Here is a 15,000-nt window from a genome sequence, read left to right on the forward strand (position 1 = left end):
TTATCCTCACTGCCTTTGCCCCAGTTTAATGCATTAGTTCGGTATGGCCAACACTTACAGGCATTGTCTGTCATTCTAATCCCATACCCTTTTTGTCAAATCCTGTGGTGGTTTGGACCAAGCCGTAAACAATTCCAGCCAATCAACACTTAGGGACATGGCATGCCTGACAGGAGGCATGTGATTTGATGGGATGTTTGAACTCAAATGTCTGTATGAGCTTTACTTGAGCTCAGAGGCTTTAGATCAGGGCCTCTTTTGGAGCCACCTTTTCTCCATCTCAAAGAGAATGTGCAGCACATCTGGTAAATGTATTTGTTTGTACTTGATGACAACAGAAAGGCTGCGGTGCTTCCAACAGCAGTGCACAGCAGTGTCTGATGGTTATGGATGTAGTCATGACTCATGAGTGAATTTTACTGTGAACAGCCAAAACACACCATGTTGTTATTTTTCCTGCAAAGCTGTGATGGTTGAGTGAACATTAACAGCGTACTATAGCAATGCTAGAGACTGGAGCTCTACTATTTCATTCGTCTCTCGTTTTAATTTTTTTTTTTTTTTTAATAGTGTGGTTTCTCTTTTCAATTGTGAACAGGTGGATGTCTTCTCATTCGGGATCATGTTGTGTGAGATTCTCGCCCGAATCCCTGCAGATCCTGAGATGCTACCAAGAACACGGGTAAGCCAAGCACACACACACACACACACACACACACACACACACACACACACACACACACACACACACACACAGACACACACACACACACACACACACACACACACACACACACACACACACACATTCATTTATTCAGCACACATGCTGTAATCTAACAGCAGAGTGAAAATAGAGTAAAAAGTAGCTTTCCCCCCCCCCATCACTCTAATAGCAGTATAATTACGCCCGGCTGATTCCCTTCCACATGAAGCCCAAAACGCAGCGCAAAACGAACACAATTTAGCACCCCTGCACAATTTAGCGCACCCCTGAATCATATGACTCATTGCACACTGAAGGAGCTTTAGCGGAGCGTGTGCAGATCAGGCCTGTCTTCTTCAGGAAGTCTGATCCTTCCCCTCGCCGGGGAGAAGGAGGGGCAGCGAGAGACGAGAGCGAGTGGCGTGCGGCGTGTCTTAATGTGGCCATTTAGGCGTCATTATCAGTGATGGACAGCAGGTTCCCCCTGCAGGGAAAAGGGATGTGGGCTCTAATCTCTAATGAAAGGAGGGAGGGGTGGGGTGGGGTGGGGTGGGGTGGGGTGTCTGTGTGTGTGTGTGTGTGTGTGTGTGTGTGTGTGTGTGTGTGTGTGTGTGTGTGTGTGTGTGTGTGTATGTATGTGTGTGTGTATGCCTGTACAGTATGTGTGTATGTGTCTGTGTCTGTCTGTGTGTGTGTGTGTGTGTGTGTATGTGTGTATGTGTGTATGCGTGTATGTATGTATGTGTGTGTGTGTGTGTGTGTGTGTGTGTGTGTGTGTGTGTGTGTTACGGGGGATATTGGGCCATACTGAAATGACTGCAAAACAGGCGCCCGCCGAAATGACTGTGCTGCTCATTGGTTTGGCCACTGTTCTTGGGCAGCACTGTGAGATTAGCAAATCTACTGTGAGAATGGAGAGTGGGGAAATATAATGAGGGAAATAATGACTTGCCTTTTGCACGTGCTAAGAGCTGATGAGTTGCCTCCTTACGCTAGCCTGGGTGTTCCCATCCTGCCTTGCGCGGTCATTTCATTCACGCTGCTAAGGCAGTCTGAAAACTACCCGCCCTCATTTTTGCCTGAGATAGGGAACCAATCACAGAATCGGGACGATGATGAGCTATGCACAGACGCATTTGATAGACATCCGTGGCGCCCAATGAACGGATCTGGGCAATTTTTCAGATACGAGAAAATGAACGTCTGGTTGTCAGACCATGTCTCATTTGAGAAGTGGTAGGCGCTAGCCAGGATAACTTAAAAGGGACATTTCAGCCATTTGGACCATACTGAGAGGACACATGACCGCTCTAGAGCTCTGTCCGGTGTCGGACGCTGTCTGATGGGTGTGTGTGTTGTTGTTGCTCTGTGTCTCCCTCAGGACTATGGTCTGGACGTGGAGGCTTTCAGTGAGCTGGTGCCAGGCTGTCCCCAGCGGGTTCTGGAACTCTCTGCCAGCTGCTGTCAGGTGAGTGTGCGTGTGTGTGTGTGTGTGTGTGTGTGTGTGTGAGTGCATCTCCAGCAGGTTCGGTGGGCTTCATGTTGATAGCAGGCCTGATAGAGTTCGGCGTGGTGCCTGAATTCAGGCTTGAGCTCGGCCATGTGCAATGTCAAGAAAGGCTATTGTCTATATTGTCTTTGAATGTATTTGATCATTTCAGGCACTGATCATTTCCTGTCTACCAGCCCTTTGATAATGGTAATATGAGTAATATGATTTAAAAAAAAAAAAAAAAAGCCTTGTTTAAAAGATGTACTCTCCTTGAACATTTTTACTTTAGAGTTCATTAAGTACACAGCCAATGTGGACCTTATAAATGCTAGTCTACAATCAATTTCACAAATGAACACCAGAACATTTCCCTCAGCCTCGCTTATCTTTAAAATTGTTCATTAAAATAAGCACACAGAGTCTGGTCATTACTAGTCTATGCAAATGAATAAGACTTGCATTAGACTGACACACGGTATTTGCAGAGGCGTAGATTAAAGATGCTCTGTACTCTGCTAATGATGTTTCCTGTCAACGGTTCAACAATTATTTGTCCCCGCACTAAAATACAGTACCTGTGTTAGCATGATATATCGTGAACAGCAGTGAAAGCCACCAACCTCATGACTGAAATTAATAAATATCCCTCTCCTCCCTTTTTTCCACTTCTCCTCCTTTATCCTCTCATCTCCTCTCCTCCCCTCACATCTCATCTCCTCCCTTCCCCTCTCCTCTCCGCTCCTCCCTTCCCCTCTCCTCTCCTCCCCTCACATCTCATCTCCTCTCCTCCCCTCTCCTCTCCGCTCCTCCCTTCCCCTCTCCTCCTTCTCCTCTCCTCTCTTCCCCTCTCCTCTCCTCCTCTCCCTCAGATGGATGCGTTCCGCCGTCCATCCTTCTGTGAGGTGCAGGACGTGCTGGAGGACATTGCGGAGACGCTGGAGCCCCCCGACGCCGCGCTGACCACCGGGTGAGGGCCATTAGAGCGACCCCCCAACCACCACCACCACCCTGCTCCCACCATGGGACCTCCCTCACTCACACGGACAGCTGTGGACAGCCATTTTTTTGTGTCCTCTGTGAAGGACGGTGGCTCATCTCTTTCTCTCTCTCTCTCTTTCTTTCTCTCTCTCTCTTCTCTCTCTCTCTCTCTCTGTCTAACTGCCTCTCTGTCTGAGGGGGACATCATCATGAGGAAAAGAAGGACACCTTTTCTCTCTAGGCCTGGGCTGTCTCTCAGGCATGTGTTTTAGACACGTGCTCCAAGCCTGGCCGCTCACTCACACTGCTGTGAATGTGTGCTTTCTGTGTGAGCGTCTCACACACACACACACACACACACACACGCACACACACACACACACACACACACACACACACACACACACTCTCTCTCTCTATCCATCCCCGTTTTCTCTGAACGCAGAGGGCAGATGCTGTAGGTGTGGGTCCAATGACAAGGGCTAATGGTTGACTTACATTTTTTAATGACCAAAATTATAGTCAGGACCACCATGGCTTGATTTGTTTTTCACTGCGAATTAGATCTATGTGGTGGATATGGGAAAGTGAGAGAATTGTTGTACATATGTCTGTAAATTGCATAAGAGCGACTCTGACTTGCACATTCTTCTACTTGCCTTTTAAAAAAAAAAAGAAACTTGAGATAAATGTAATAAGAACACTCAGTGGGAGAATAATGTATTACAACTGCTGTAAAGGTATTTGTCTCTGCTAAACAAAGCCATGGTTACCGTGCCGTTGGCTTTAAAGTCTTAACTGGTATTCAAATTGACTGACCAAAGTATTACAAGCAACGATTTCACCAGACTGAAGGAGTATTGTTTCAGCGGTCATTTTCATATGTTGAGGATCATAATAATAAGGGTATGGTGAAATACTAATAAATCACCTCATCCCGGGAGGATTCATTGGGAGAAAATAATCTGACATAAATAAGACAATACAAAACAACTATTTTGTTACATAATATATTTATGTTTATAATATTATGTGTTAGTGCAGCTGGACATCATAAGAATACAGTTCCTTCTTCAAGTCTTCAGACTGCACAGACTCATGTCATCCGTCCCAGAAACGTCTGATAAACATTATGGGGTATTTCTAATGTCAGTCTCATGCGTTCACCCAATCACAGCAGGTCAGAAAGGAAGAGGCGGGACCCTCAGTCCTCTCTTCTTCAGTCCATAGCCAGACATCTTCTCGCTTTCTGGGAGTAGAGAGGAGACACTCGATGCACTTAGCTACATCACAGCCCTCTCAGGGTTTACTTTGAAAAGAAACCTGAACTATGTGAATGACTCTAACCCTTTCGTTAGACTTTGTATTGTTGACTGTCTTTAAACATGTTTGTATGATTCCATTTCTAAAGTTCTTTGTAAATACTCAGCCTTGCATTTTGCAGGTAGAATATATTTTGTTTATCACACAAGATTTCTGTTTGTATTGTTTATTATATTGTAGAATTGCATATGACTTCCCTGTTTGTGCAGATGGTATATGATTATTTTACAAATGCCAATAGATTATTGAAGACAATGAAATAAAATAAAATTATACACTTTGAAAATGTTTTGTTCTTTTTACATCAAATAGATTTACTAACTCCATTGTGGTTGAATGCGATAAATCAAAAGAAATAAGAGATATTTCTCCAAGTAGTTATCAAAGGTATTACATTGGAATTAGAGATGCCAGTTTACCTGTTTATTTTACACTTTACTTACCTGTCTGATTATGCTGATAACGTTAGACAATTAGGGGTTGACTGATCATTTGAGTAGGTCCTACAGTTTACACCAAACTCACAGCCAATACGATGGTATACACTGAGGTGGCCACCACTCAACACATGACAGACTGGAGCTGAGGGGGGAAATGGATTTCACTTTCGTGGAAAGATCCATAAGACATTATGGAAATCATCGGCGGCTGAGGGGAACGTACATCAGACTACAAGACCAAAACCTATTAGCATTCCACTAGAGCGCCCCTTCACGTCAATAACTCTGTCTCTTATTTTCTTTAATTGAAGTGGTGTGTGGGCCATGGAATTACCGTTCTGTCGATTTGCCATGCCCAAAGATAAACTGCATTCGTCGACAGCCAGAGGACATGCAGGCAAATGGAAGGGCTGACATAGCCGCACTCCATTACCAAATGAACATGGATCAAAAATCCATTTAGGGCCGCGTGGGGCAATGGCCACCGCGGAGCTGTGATGGCAGACAACAAGTGTGATTTGCGAAGTATGTCAGATGGCTGAAAAAATGTCGGTAATGCTCGAATTCACTGGCGGGGAAGGCAATGAGATGACAACAAGACCTTGAGGAGATTTATGGCATGCGGTAAATAGACATTTATCATGTGCTCGACTTGTATGCGTCATGCATAGAGGAACGTGCATGTTGCTGTGAATCTTCCAGTTTAAAGATGAAATGGCTCTTCGGCCACCAAGTACTTCAAACATTGCTCCATCTTGATCTGAGATTGACATGACAAAAGAAAAAAGATATAGGGCATGTGTTTTTATGCTTTTAGTTTGGGGAGATGACAGGATGAGAATGGGAGACAAACAGATGGCCGAAGGCCCTTGGAATTGTGATTTACATGACTTGTTAAGCCACGAATTTGTGTTCATGTATATTGACACAGTGTATTGTTTATGCAACAATAGTGTATGGAGAGACATATTTATTGGGACAGGGGTATCTGTCTGTGTTCCTCTGAGGTGGTGAGGTTGAATGAGAGGAAGGGGGATAACCTTGTAGCCTTTGATGATGTAGAGAGAGGTTTAAGGGCTGTGGCAGAGAACAGGCAAGCCTGAGTGATGGCTGAGGGAAAACACATAGACAGTCCCCCTGTTGAAAGGAACAGAAATTCTAGTGGCATAGAGGCGCATAGACGGATCCTGTGATGCACAAAATCCCAGTTTCAAGGGATTTTGCCACAGGACTGGTTAATAGCAAGCAGTGACTCCATGGAATACCGATTAGAAACAAGGCAGTATAGACATACATAGGCCTGACATTCAGAACACCAACATCAGAGAATTAAACCATCTTCAATGCAATTGCCTTAGGGTGAATAGTTACATATTTTAACTAGACAAACCAGATTGCCACTTCATGGTGGATTTGCAGTGGAGGTTCAATTTAACTCGCTATAAATGAAAAGTCCTTACACATCTTTATGCATTAATCCTTTTGCGTCATCATGCTGTATATTTTAGGAACTGTCTGTGTGTAGTGAGAACAGCGCGTATTCCTGTGGGTCTCGTAAGGTGCACAGGGCCACGAGTAGGAGGAGCGTAGGCTGTGCGATGTATGGAATCAGCAGAACCACTATAGGCCTACTGGACAGCTTTACTCTGCTCAGCAAGTTTATAACTTGTGCCTTTTCACGAAAACAAATAGCCTGCACTCAATCTGAAAAGATGTATAGAGCTCTATACTATAGCCTGCTGACTAGACAACCACTGTTGTTTCTCCACAAGATTCTGAATGAAAGTTACAGCAAGGCTTTACTAGGAGGGACATTTTAAAGTGAGAAATATGTGTACTATCACAGATAAAAGACTGCTTCTTTCTCTGAGGTGAGTATGAGGTGTGTGTCAGAAGGCAATCAGTTTTCGAAACCACAGCCATTCATTCAAACCGCCATTCATATAGTAAACCTGATTCATGTAGTTGCTTTGATATCTGCATTACCACAGTATGACCTACATGCTGTGTGTAAATCCAGAGGCCAAAGTGGATTGAGATCGTCAGAAGAATTGTTAACAGTTGGCACAGGCACGCACGCACACACACACACACACACACACACACACACACACACACACACACACACACACACACACACCAACACACACCAATACACACCAACACACACACACACACACACACACACATACACACTGCAATTGCAAAATGAGATCAAAAGCCATTATTACCATTGTGGCGTGCTGTGCCCAAAGCTCAGGCCCCCTTGGCACGTGGGGGTCTGAGAAGTGCTGAGTCAGCCACCAGGAAGTGCTGATTGCAGGGGGGGGGGGGCACTCCAGCTCCTCTCCGACTTAATTGTTTATTAGGAGCCGGCGATATAAACAAGGTGATGGGTGTGTGAGGCGGGATGTAAACAAAGGCGATGAAAGGAGGTCTGAGTCAGCAACCAGCCCGCGTTCACACAAGTGTGCACCCCTGCAGCCGCCAGTGGATTTTTTTCCACCTTCGATTTCTTTCTCTTTTTTTTGCCTCTTCATTCTTTCCATTTATTGTTTTTTCCCCCCTTATTTCGCCTGACCTAGAAGTTTCTGTATATTTAGCCCCAGGACCAGAAAGAGGAGAAAAAGAGGGCTGACAAAGCAGACAGAGGGAGAGAGTGAGTGAGTGAGTGAGTGAGAGAGAGAGAAACTATTCTGAACTCAACCATGTCAGTTGTAGCTACAGTACAGTCTCTTATTATAGCACAACAGATTGCTTTTCATATGAGTGTTGTATCCTACCACATATCACTCTTTGCTGATATCATATCCTCCTGCTGTGAGGAAAGAACATTCTGTATTATTGTTCTCTTGCACATTATTGATTGCAATCTTGGTAAGTGCAAAGTGCTGCTCTCTGAGAGGAACAACAAACTGTGTGCAGACAACTCTCCAGACTTCATCTACGTTGATTATTGCACACACGTCAACACACATGGTTGCACACACACACACACACACACACACACACACACACACACACACATACTGAGAGAAAAAAGGGTGCGAGAACGAGTCAAAGGAAAGACATTGAGAAGGAGAGAGAGAGAGAGATCTATAAATGTTAACAGCTTCTGGCAAAACAAACAATCTTAATCAAGCTAAAGAACAGTTGTCAATCCAAGACAGAACTACCTGGAAATTACAGTTTGAACACAACAAAAGCTGATGTAAATCTCAATAGATCAGAAAAAAATCCAGCAGTTGAAGACAGAATTAGGGATGACCTAAACCTAAAATGTAAATATTTCCGAACAGGAGATATAGAGAAAACACAGACGTTAAGTCTGTCTGTAAGCCAAACAAGTGACATTGGTGCCATTTTAAATTAAATGATTAGATTGAAAAAAATAAAGAAAAAATCAGATTGATCATTATTTTCTTTCCATTTTTATGCACTGGACATATCCAATTGTTTTGGCAGTATTAGATAGATAAATTGATAGATAGATATATAGATAGATAGACACTTTATTGATCCCCAAGGGGAAATTCAAGGTCCCAGCAACATAAGACACCACACACAACAAACACTACAATGTAAACATGATGATAAAAAGCAAATCAAGCAAATCACTGAAAGAGAATAGCTGAAAGTGCAGCTGAACTGTCAGAAGACATATTTAAAACAAAACCAGGAGTTACGATTCTTCCCCATGCACATGCCCTCCATGTTGAAAACCCACAGAACCGTGACAAACCCTTCCGCCGAGATCAGCAGATAAAAAAGGATTGCACCCTTAAATGGTTGTCAGCGGCCTGTAAATTGATGTTGGCAGGTCCTGTCGCTCTGGCCATTAACAATCCTTGTCATTCATGACCACTGTCAGTGTGAGAAACAGCAGCCTGATATGTGCGGTGCTCAAAATCTCAGTGCCCTTCGCCGCCACCCTCTTAAAGTTCTCTCTTACGTCCTATGGCTGCTGTACTCCTTCAATGCGTTATGGAACGGGTTTAAATATTGATTAGTATACCACCATTAATGGATGAAGATATATGTGCTTTTAAGTGTGCACAGATGCAGCTTCCTGTTGTTAATGGTGTTGAGGGTTTGTGGGTGTGTATGTTTCGGTATATTACATTTTCCAATTTATTTCCCCTATGGTCTTGTTCTGTGTAATGGAAAATCATGAGACCTACCCACCCTGACCTCTGGGTGGCAGTATAACTAAGAAAAAGTTACAAACCTGTGGTGCAAACGGCATCATTGGTGACAGAGGAAATGCGTAAAAGTGTTAGACTGTAATACACACATTAGAGCACTTGTTAAAGCTCTGCATTGTTTGGTGAGTGAGAGTGAGTGTGTGTGTGTGTGTGTGTGTGTGTGTGTGTGTGTGTGTGTGTGTGTGTGTGTGTGTGTGTGTGTGTGTGTGTGTGTGTGTGTGTGTGTGTGTGTGTGTGTGTGTGTGTGTGTGTGTGTGTGTGTGTGTGTGTGAGAGAGAGAGAGAGAGAGAGAGAGAGGGAGAGAGAAATTATTAGAAGACGTTTGCCTTTGCTGGGAAACAAAAAGGCACCACCTCATTAACCTGTAAATGGTTTCAATCAAATGAGTCATGATGAATGTGAAGGGTAGTCTAATTAAACTACAATAGACGTGTGAGCATTTGCTTGGCCAACAAGGGTGCCTAGCAATCAGTCTGGGACACAGCAATGCTATTTCCATTTTGTGGAAACTTGTATATAATGTCCTACCTTTCATCTCTTTCAAGGCCTGGAATACAATAGAGACTCTTTATTCAGCAGTGGTTGAAGAGCTAGAAGGGTAGAAAGACGAGAAAAAAGACGGAAAGTTTCCTGTGACAAGGCAACCTTGGAGGTCGTGTGGAGGGACTGCAGCTGGGCCAATGACGGCTCGTCAGAGCGCACCGTCTGTCTTCCTGAGATCCGTGTCGGTGTTTATCAGACAGCGGATATTTATCACCCCATATTGCATGCTCGAGCTCACTCTCAGCGAGTCGCTGACTCAGTTCCTGTGCAAAGTTCGGGACTCGAGGAAGGACGAGATGGCAGAGTGGTTTCGCTACTTCTGCTCACTCAGGCCCTGTTCACACTAGAATTAGTGCGTCTTTGGCAAATCTGATTGCAAGTGATCAGCCCAGACGCATTTTGTTCACACCAGTAGGCTTAGTTCACACTGGCAGTTGAAATCGGATGTCTTGCATATCTGATCAGAACCTGATCTATGGCTTAGTTCACACTGACAGTCGAAATCGGATGTCTTGCATATCCGATCAGAACCTGATCTTTCTGACTGACTGTTCTCATTGCATATTGCAAGTGATCACATCCGATCACATCCGATCTTGGCGTGCAATGCTTAGATCCGATATAAATTACACACACCTGGATTCATTAGGTAGAGTTGTACACAACCAAGTCGCCATGGATGAAAGTGGATTTATTAAAAAAAAAAAATAAGTATATTTTTTGGGCTTTTGTGCCTTTAATTTTGACAGGACAGTAGAGACAGGAAGCGAATGGGTGAGAGAGTCGGGGTGGGATCCGGAAAGGACCACGGGGCGGGAATCGAACCTGGGTCGCCGGCGTGCGGTGCAGGTGCCCCAGCCAGTTGCGCCACGGCTGGGGCCGAAAGTGGATTTATTTTTGATATTTTCCAACTTATTATGCGCAGCCGCGGCGCAAATACCTCATCACCCTTAACGTTACAGTTTTCCATGTTTCACTATAAAACGATGACTTGAGTCTGACGTTGGTTTTTGTTTTGCTGGTAGCCCTGGCGCACGCGCTGAAGCAATCAATCAATCACTTCCGTCACTCAGAATTACGTTGCAATTGTTTGTCGCAGTGCAAATGACGAAAGGGGCAATTTGAAATCCTATTTAAGTGGTTCGACTGTTCAGATTGAGTCATATCCGATAGTAAGTGATATTGAAACCACCTCCGTATGTGGTGCGAATCAGCATTGGAAAAATGGCATTTCATGCGGTTTTGTGCCGTCCAGACTATCCAAAATTCAAGCTAGATACAATCCAGATAAGCAAAACATCGGATTTCGACTGCCAGTGTGAACTAAGCCTATCTGACTGACTGTTCTTAGGCTTAGTTCACAACCTTTTTGTTGGCTTGTGCAAGGGTTAAGAAAGATATGAGCAGTGCAAATTAATCTAAGCACAGAAAGCATGGCTAATACTAAAAGGGATTGAACAAAATCTTATTTTATTCCCCCGCGGATGTAATTAAAGATCCTCAAAAATGTTTGGATAATTTGTCTTGGTCCACACGCCATCAGAAGCCAATTAAGAGAACCTCTGTCGAAAAAAAAAAAAAACTATGGAGAAAATCTTCAGGCATAGTATTGCTCAAAGACAAATGGATCTGCATGATTGATTCTTATTTACACAATTATGCATTTTATAAAATAGCAAGCTATGCCGTACATGTCCTGCAAATGCAAATTACACAAGGGCCATGAATGAATAACTTTACAGACAGACAGAATATTTGATGTTTGCAAATGAAACCAGAGTCATGTTTGATCAAAATGGACCAATTTTACTAGGAAAAAAGGAACAAGGGTTTTTAAAAAGAAATGTCACCCTACTAGGGCTGCCATTGTAGGCTACAGTGTCTCACATTCAAGACGCTATTACAGCAGTCTTACACTGGAGAATCAAGTCTCAATATTATGACGGTTACAGAATGAGATGACCACGACACACATGTTGATCAGTTCATTATTTCCAGGTTAGTGATTTTTTTTTTTTTAAATCTCGATAATGCGTACATGTAAATAACAAGAACTATGTTATAAAACATACAATCCTCTTTTTTTTCCTCTTTAAAAAGGATTATTACTTTGAGTGCCCTAAAAAAATCAAGTCTCCTCAGCAGTCGGCACTCTTCAGTACGTAGGATATTATTTATTTAGACGAGTCTCTCACTACAGAAGATGAGACTGGCGCTTCAGCGGATTGCAGAGACGTGACCAACAGTTGAAGCTTGAAAGCTCAGAAACTACTAGACAAACAAATCCATAATAGTACTGTCTGTGTGTCTCGCTCTGCCTCAACCGGCCATCTGTTGGCCCACCTCATCTGATCCTTAACCTGACACCTTTATGATCCACTGCTCACAAATACAGAACATGGGAAGCTCATAGCCAACTGTAGGCGAGGACACCTAGCATCATTTGGGAAGTTCTGGTGAAGTGGATGTTTTTTAAAAAATATTTACTGAGTTTTGGTTGCTGTGGCTTCAGTCAAAAAAATGCTAAATATTTGTTTTGCTATGTGCATGATCATGTGCACCAAATCAAAGGGAGAAACAGTCTTTCATAGTGACAGTGTTCAGTCAAATCAGCTGATCTGCTCACTATGAAAGACAAAGACCTCATGTGTTGGTTGTCCATGTAGACGTCCTGAAGCTGGAGACTATCCAGAAAAAAGTGTCTGATGCAAGTTGGAGGTTTGTGGAGAAGTGTGCTCCTGCATTTGGGCCTTCCAGAAGACCCTCAGATCTCATCGAGTGCAATGAAAATAGAGCCAGATGTTCACGAGCACGGTTCATAGCAGTATTTTCATTAGAGAAAAACTTAATTGGCATGGAAATTGCAGATATATTTGAGATGTAACAGTGCTGCCATGGATAAGTTTTTCTTTTATAAATAAAGCAGCTCAACTTTAGCATTTTGTCATGTTGACATGAACATTTCGAACAAAACCACATATGAAACCATCAGTTAGGGGTTGCTATCCCTTCATAATTCACATTTTCAAAATAATCCATTACTTTTTAGAGTCATACATACATTCCACTCCTTTTGATACACACATGACAGACATTCCTGTACATAGCTGTAAATTACATTAATCAGCATTTGGCATTGCCTCAGTGGCCTCAAGAAGAGATATCCTCATATCCCATATAAAAAATAAAACGCAAAAGGATGCCGTCACATTATGTTAAACTCTCGTTAGCGGGAAGAAAAAAAAAAATCTAATCAGACATATTTAGTGGAGTCTCCTGATTTCTTCTTACTGTGGCTACAAACGGGGGAGGGAAAACAGAAAGAGGAGCTGTGCTGTTGAGGATAAATTCCATGTTCAAACAGTACAGTGACACATCCATCAATCAGAGCTCCAACCTTATATACCATGAGCTCCACGCTCTAGAGATCATTCAAGGAGATCATTCCAGTCACTGTGCCACCCTTATAGCCTTCCATGCATTCCACACTAAATAAATGAAGTGGAAGCTCTAAAATATTTAAGTGAAACCATATGGCACCAAGGCTTCTTCAAAACTTTTTGTGACATCCCAGCACTTTGAGCAATTGACTGGGTCTGTAAAGGAATGCCAGTGGCTATGGCTCTCATTTCTTACGCAACATTAAACTACCCTTTTACAATTAGAAGAAAAAAACAAAGGCTATATGATGTTGTTCAACCCATCTGTATGAGTCTGACCTCCCTCGTAACCCACAGACACACTTCACTAGAGTAGGAACACCACAGTACTGGACCTTGACATTGAACCCCATAGAAGGTGTCACCAAGTATATTGCTACAGTGGAGGAGGAGTATTCAAACAAAACACCCTCAGTCCTCTCTGGAAAAGATAAGATAAAGACCCATCGGCCTGCACTGCGCCAACACTCTAAACCACCCATCAGCCGCCAAACTGCCTTGCCAGGTCCGCTACTAGATGAACTAGAGTTCTGCTGTATGCAGGGAGGGAGGAAGTGTGTGTGTGTGTGTGTGTGTATGAATGTGTGTGTGGAGTGTTGCAGTAGATTCTCCGTTCTGAGCATCTGTTTGGTTCAGAGGTCTCAAGAGAGAGCACTGGCACTCTGTCAGCTCCCGTGGTCCTGATGGTGCGCAACAGTGATGAGACTGGCTCATGCTGTGCGCACACTGACATGCTTGCACACACACACACACACACGCACGCACACACACACACACACACACACATGCACATACACACACACACACACACACACAAAGATGGCAGAGGGGATAGAGCCACACACACATACACAACCTTGAAACAGAGAACAGCATTTTGCATTTTCAAACATTCACACACATTATAATTCCCAGTTCACACCAGAGAAAAACACACAATCACACACACAGACACACACACGCACACACAGACGGAGTAGAGCCACAAAACACACACACTCACATACATGCATAGCAATGGATGACCTCCAAACACACAGCAGCATTTTGCATTTTCATTCACATTCCAACACAGCAAAAAAACCAAACACATTCAAACAGGCACACTTACACAAGTTCATACACAAATGACTGAATGGGAGAAATATACCATACTAGCTGTGATGACATAACACCTCCCCCCCCCCCCTTTCCTCCTTTACATCTCACTCCGAGACTGGCGAGTCACAGTGACAGCTCGCCACCAGGGGGACGCAGATGGCAGCGTAATGACCGCCGATCGCTGGAGGATCCCACTAATTCATTAAATGCCTATTGCCCGGCCAGGACAGACGCCCATGTGATGTGACACCGAGCTCTGGGCTTGTTTGGCTTGGTGAGCGAGAGAGAACAGACTGTCCAGCAGAGGGGGCAGCCAGCGGCAAAGGCAGGGAATGTTCTAGCATCTCCTCCTGCAAACGATGCCAAAGACGCACGGCATGGACTTGGAATGCGCCAGCTGGGTGAGAAGAGAGAGTTTAGAGTGGATCCATTTCTTTGTGGCATTCCACCCAGCTCCCCACCCCTGCCCAAAGGCCAACTCCCTGCTGGCATAAATTGTATACCACTGCAGTGGAATGTCTAAAAATACAGGATCTGAAGTTATTGTATTTCAGTAATACTGAAACACAATAAGATCATCTCTCTCTGGAAGTGGCTGGTGGGGGTGCTTAAGGCCACAGATTACATCTGTGCCTGTGGGCAGCAGAGTCTCTCATGGTCTCTCTCTCTTTTTCTGTCTCTCTCTCTCTCTCTCTTTCTTTTTCAGTCTGTCTCTGTCTTGCTCTCTCGCTCTGTCTATATCAAAGAAAAGATTTCAGGCCCGCAAATGGCA

General features: G+C 43.8%; 1 protein-coding gene across 3 annotated transcripts in view; it reads left to right on the forward strand.

The window, feature by feature from the left end:
- The window catches only part of zgc:113162 (uncharacterized protein LOC553743 homolog), a 27,251-nt gene extending 22,466 nt beyond the window's left edge, over positions 1 to 4,785 (forward strand). For all 3 annotated transcript variants that reach the window (XM_062554271.1, XM_062554269.1, XM_062554270.1), the window contains 3 exons: positions 599 to 682; positions 2,088 to 2,174; positions 3,068 to 4,785. In XM_062554271.1, coding sequence (XP_062410255.1) covers positions 599 to 682; positions 2,088 to 2,174; positions 3,068 to 3,169 — 273 coding nt within the window. In that variant the 3' untranslated portion in view covers positions 3,170 to 4,785. The remainder of the gene's footprint in view (positions 1 to 598; positions 683 to 2,087; positions 2,175 to 3,067) is intronic.
- Positions 4,786 to 15,000: the final 10,215 nt, after the last annotated feature.

The sequence above is a fragment of the Sardina pilchardus genome, chromosome 14, assembly GCF_963854185.1.
Source record: "Sardina pilchardus chromosome 14, fSarPil1.1, whole genome shotgun sequence".
Lineage (NCBI taxonomy): Eukaryota > Metazoa > Chordata > Actinopteri > Clupeiformes > Clupeidae > Sardina > Sardina pilchardus.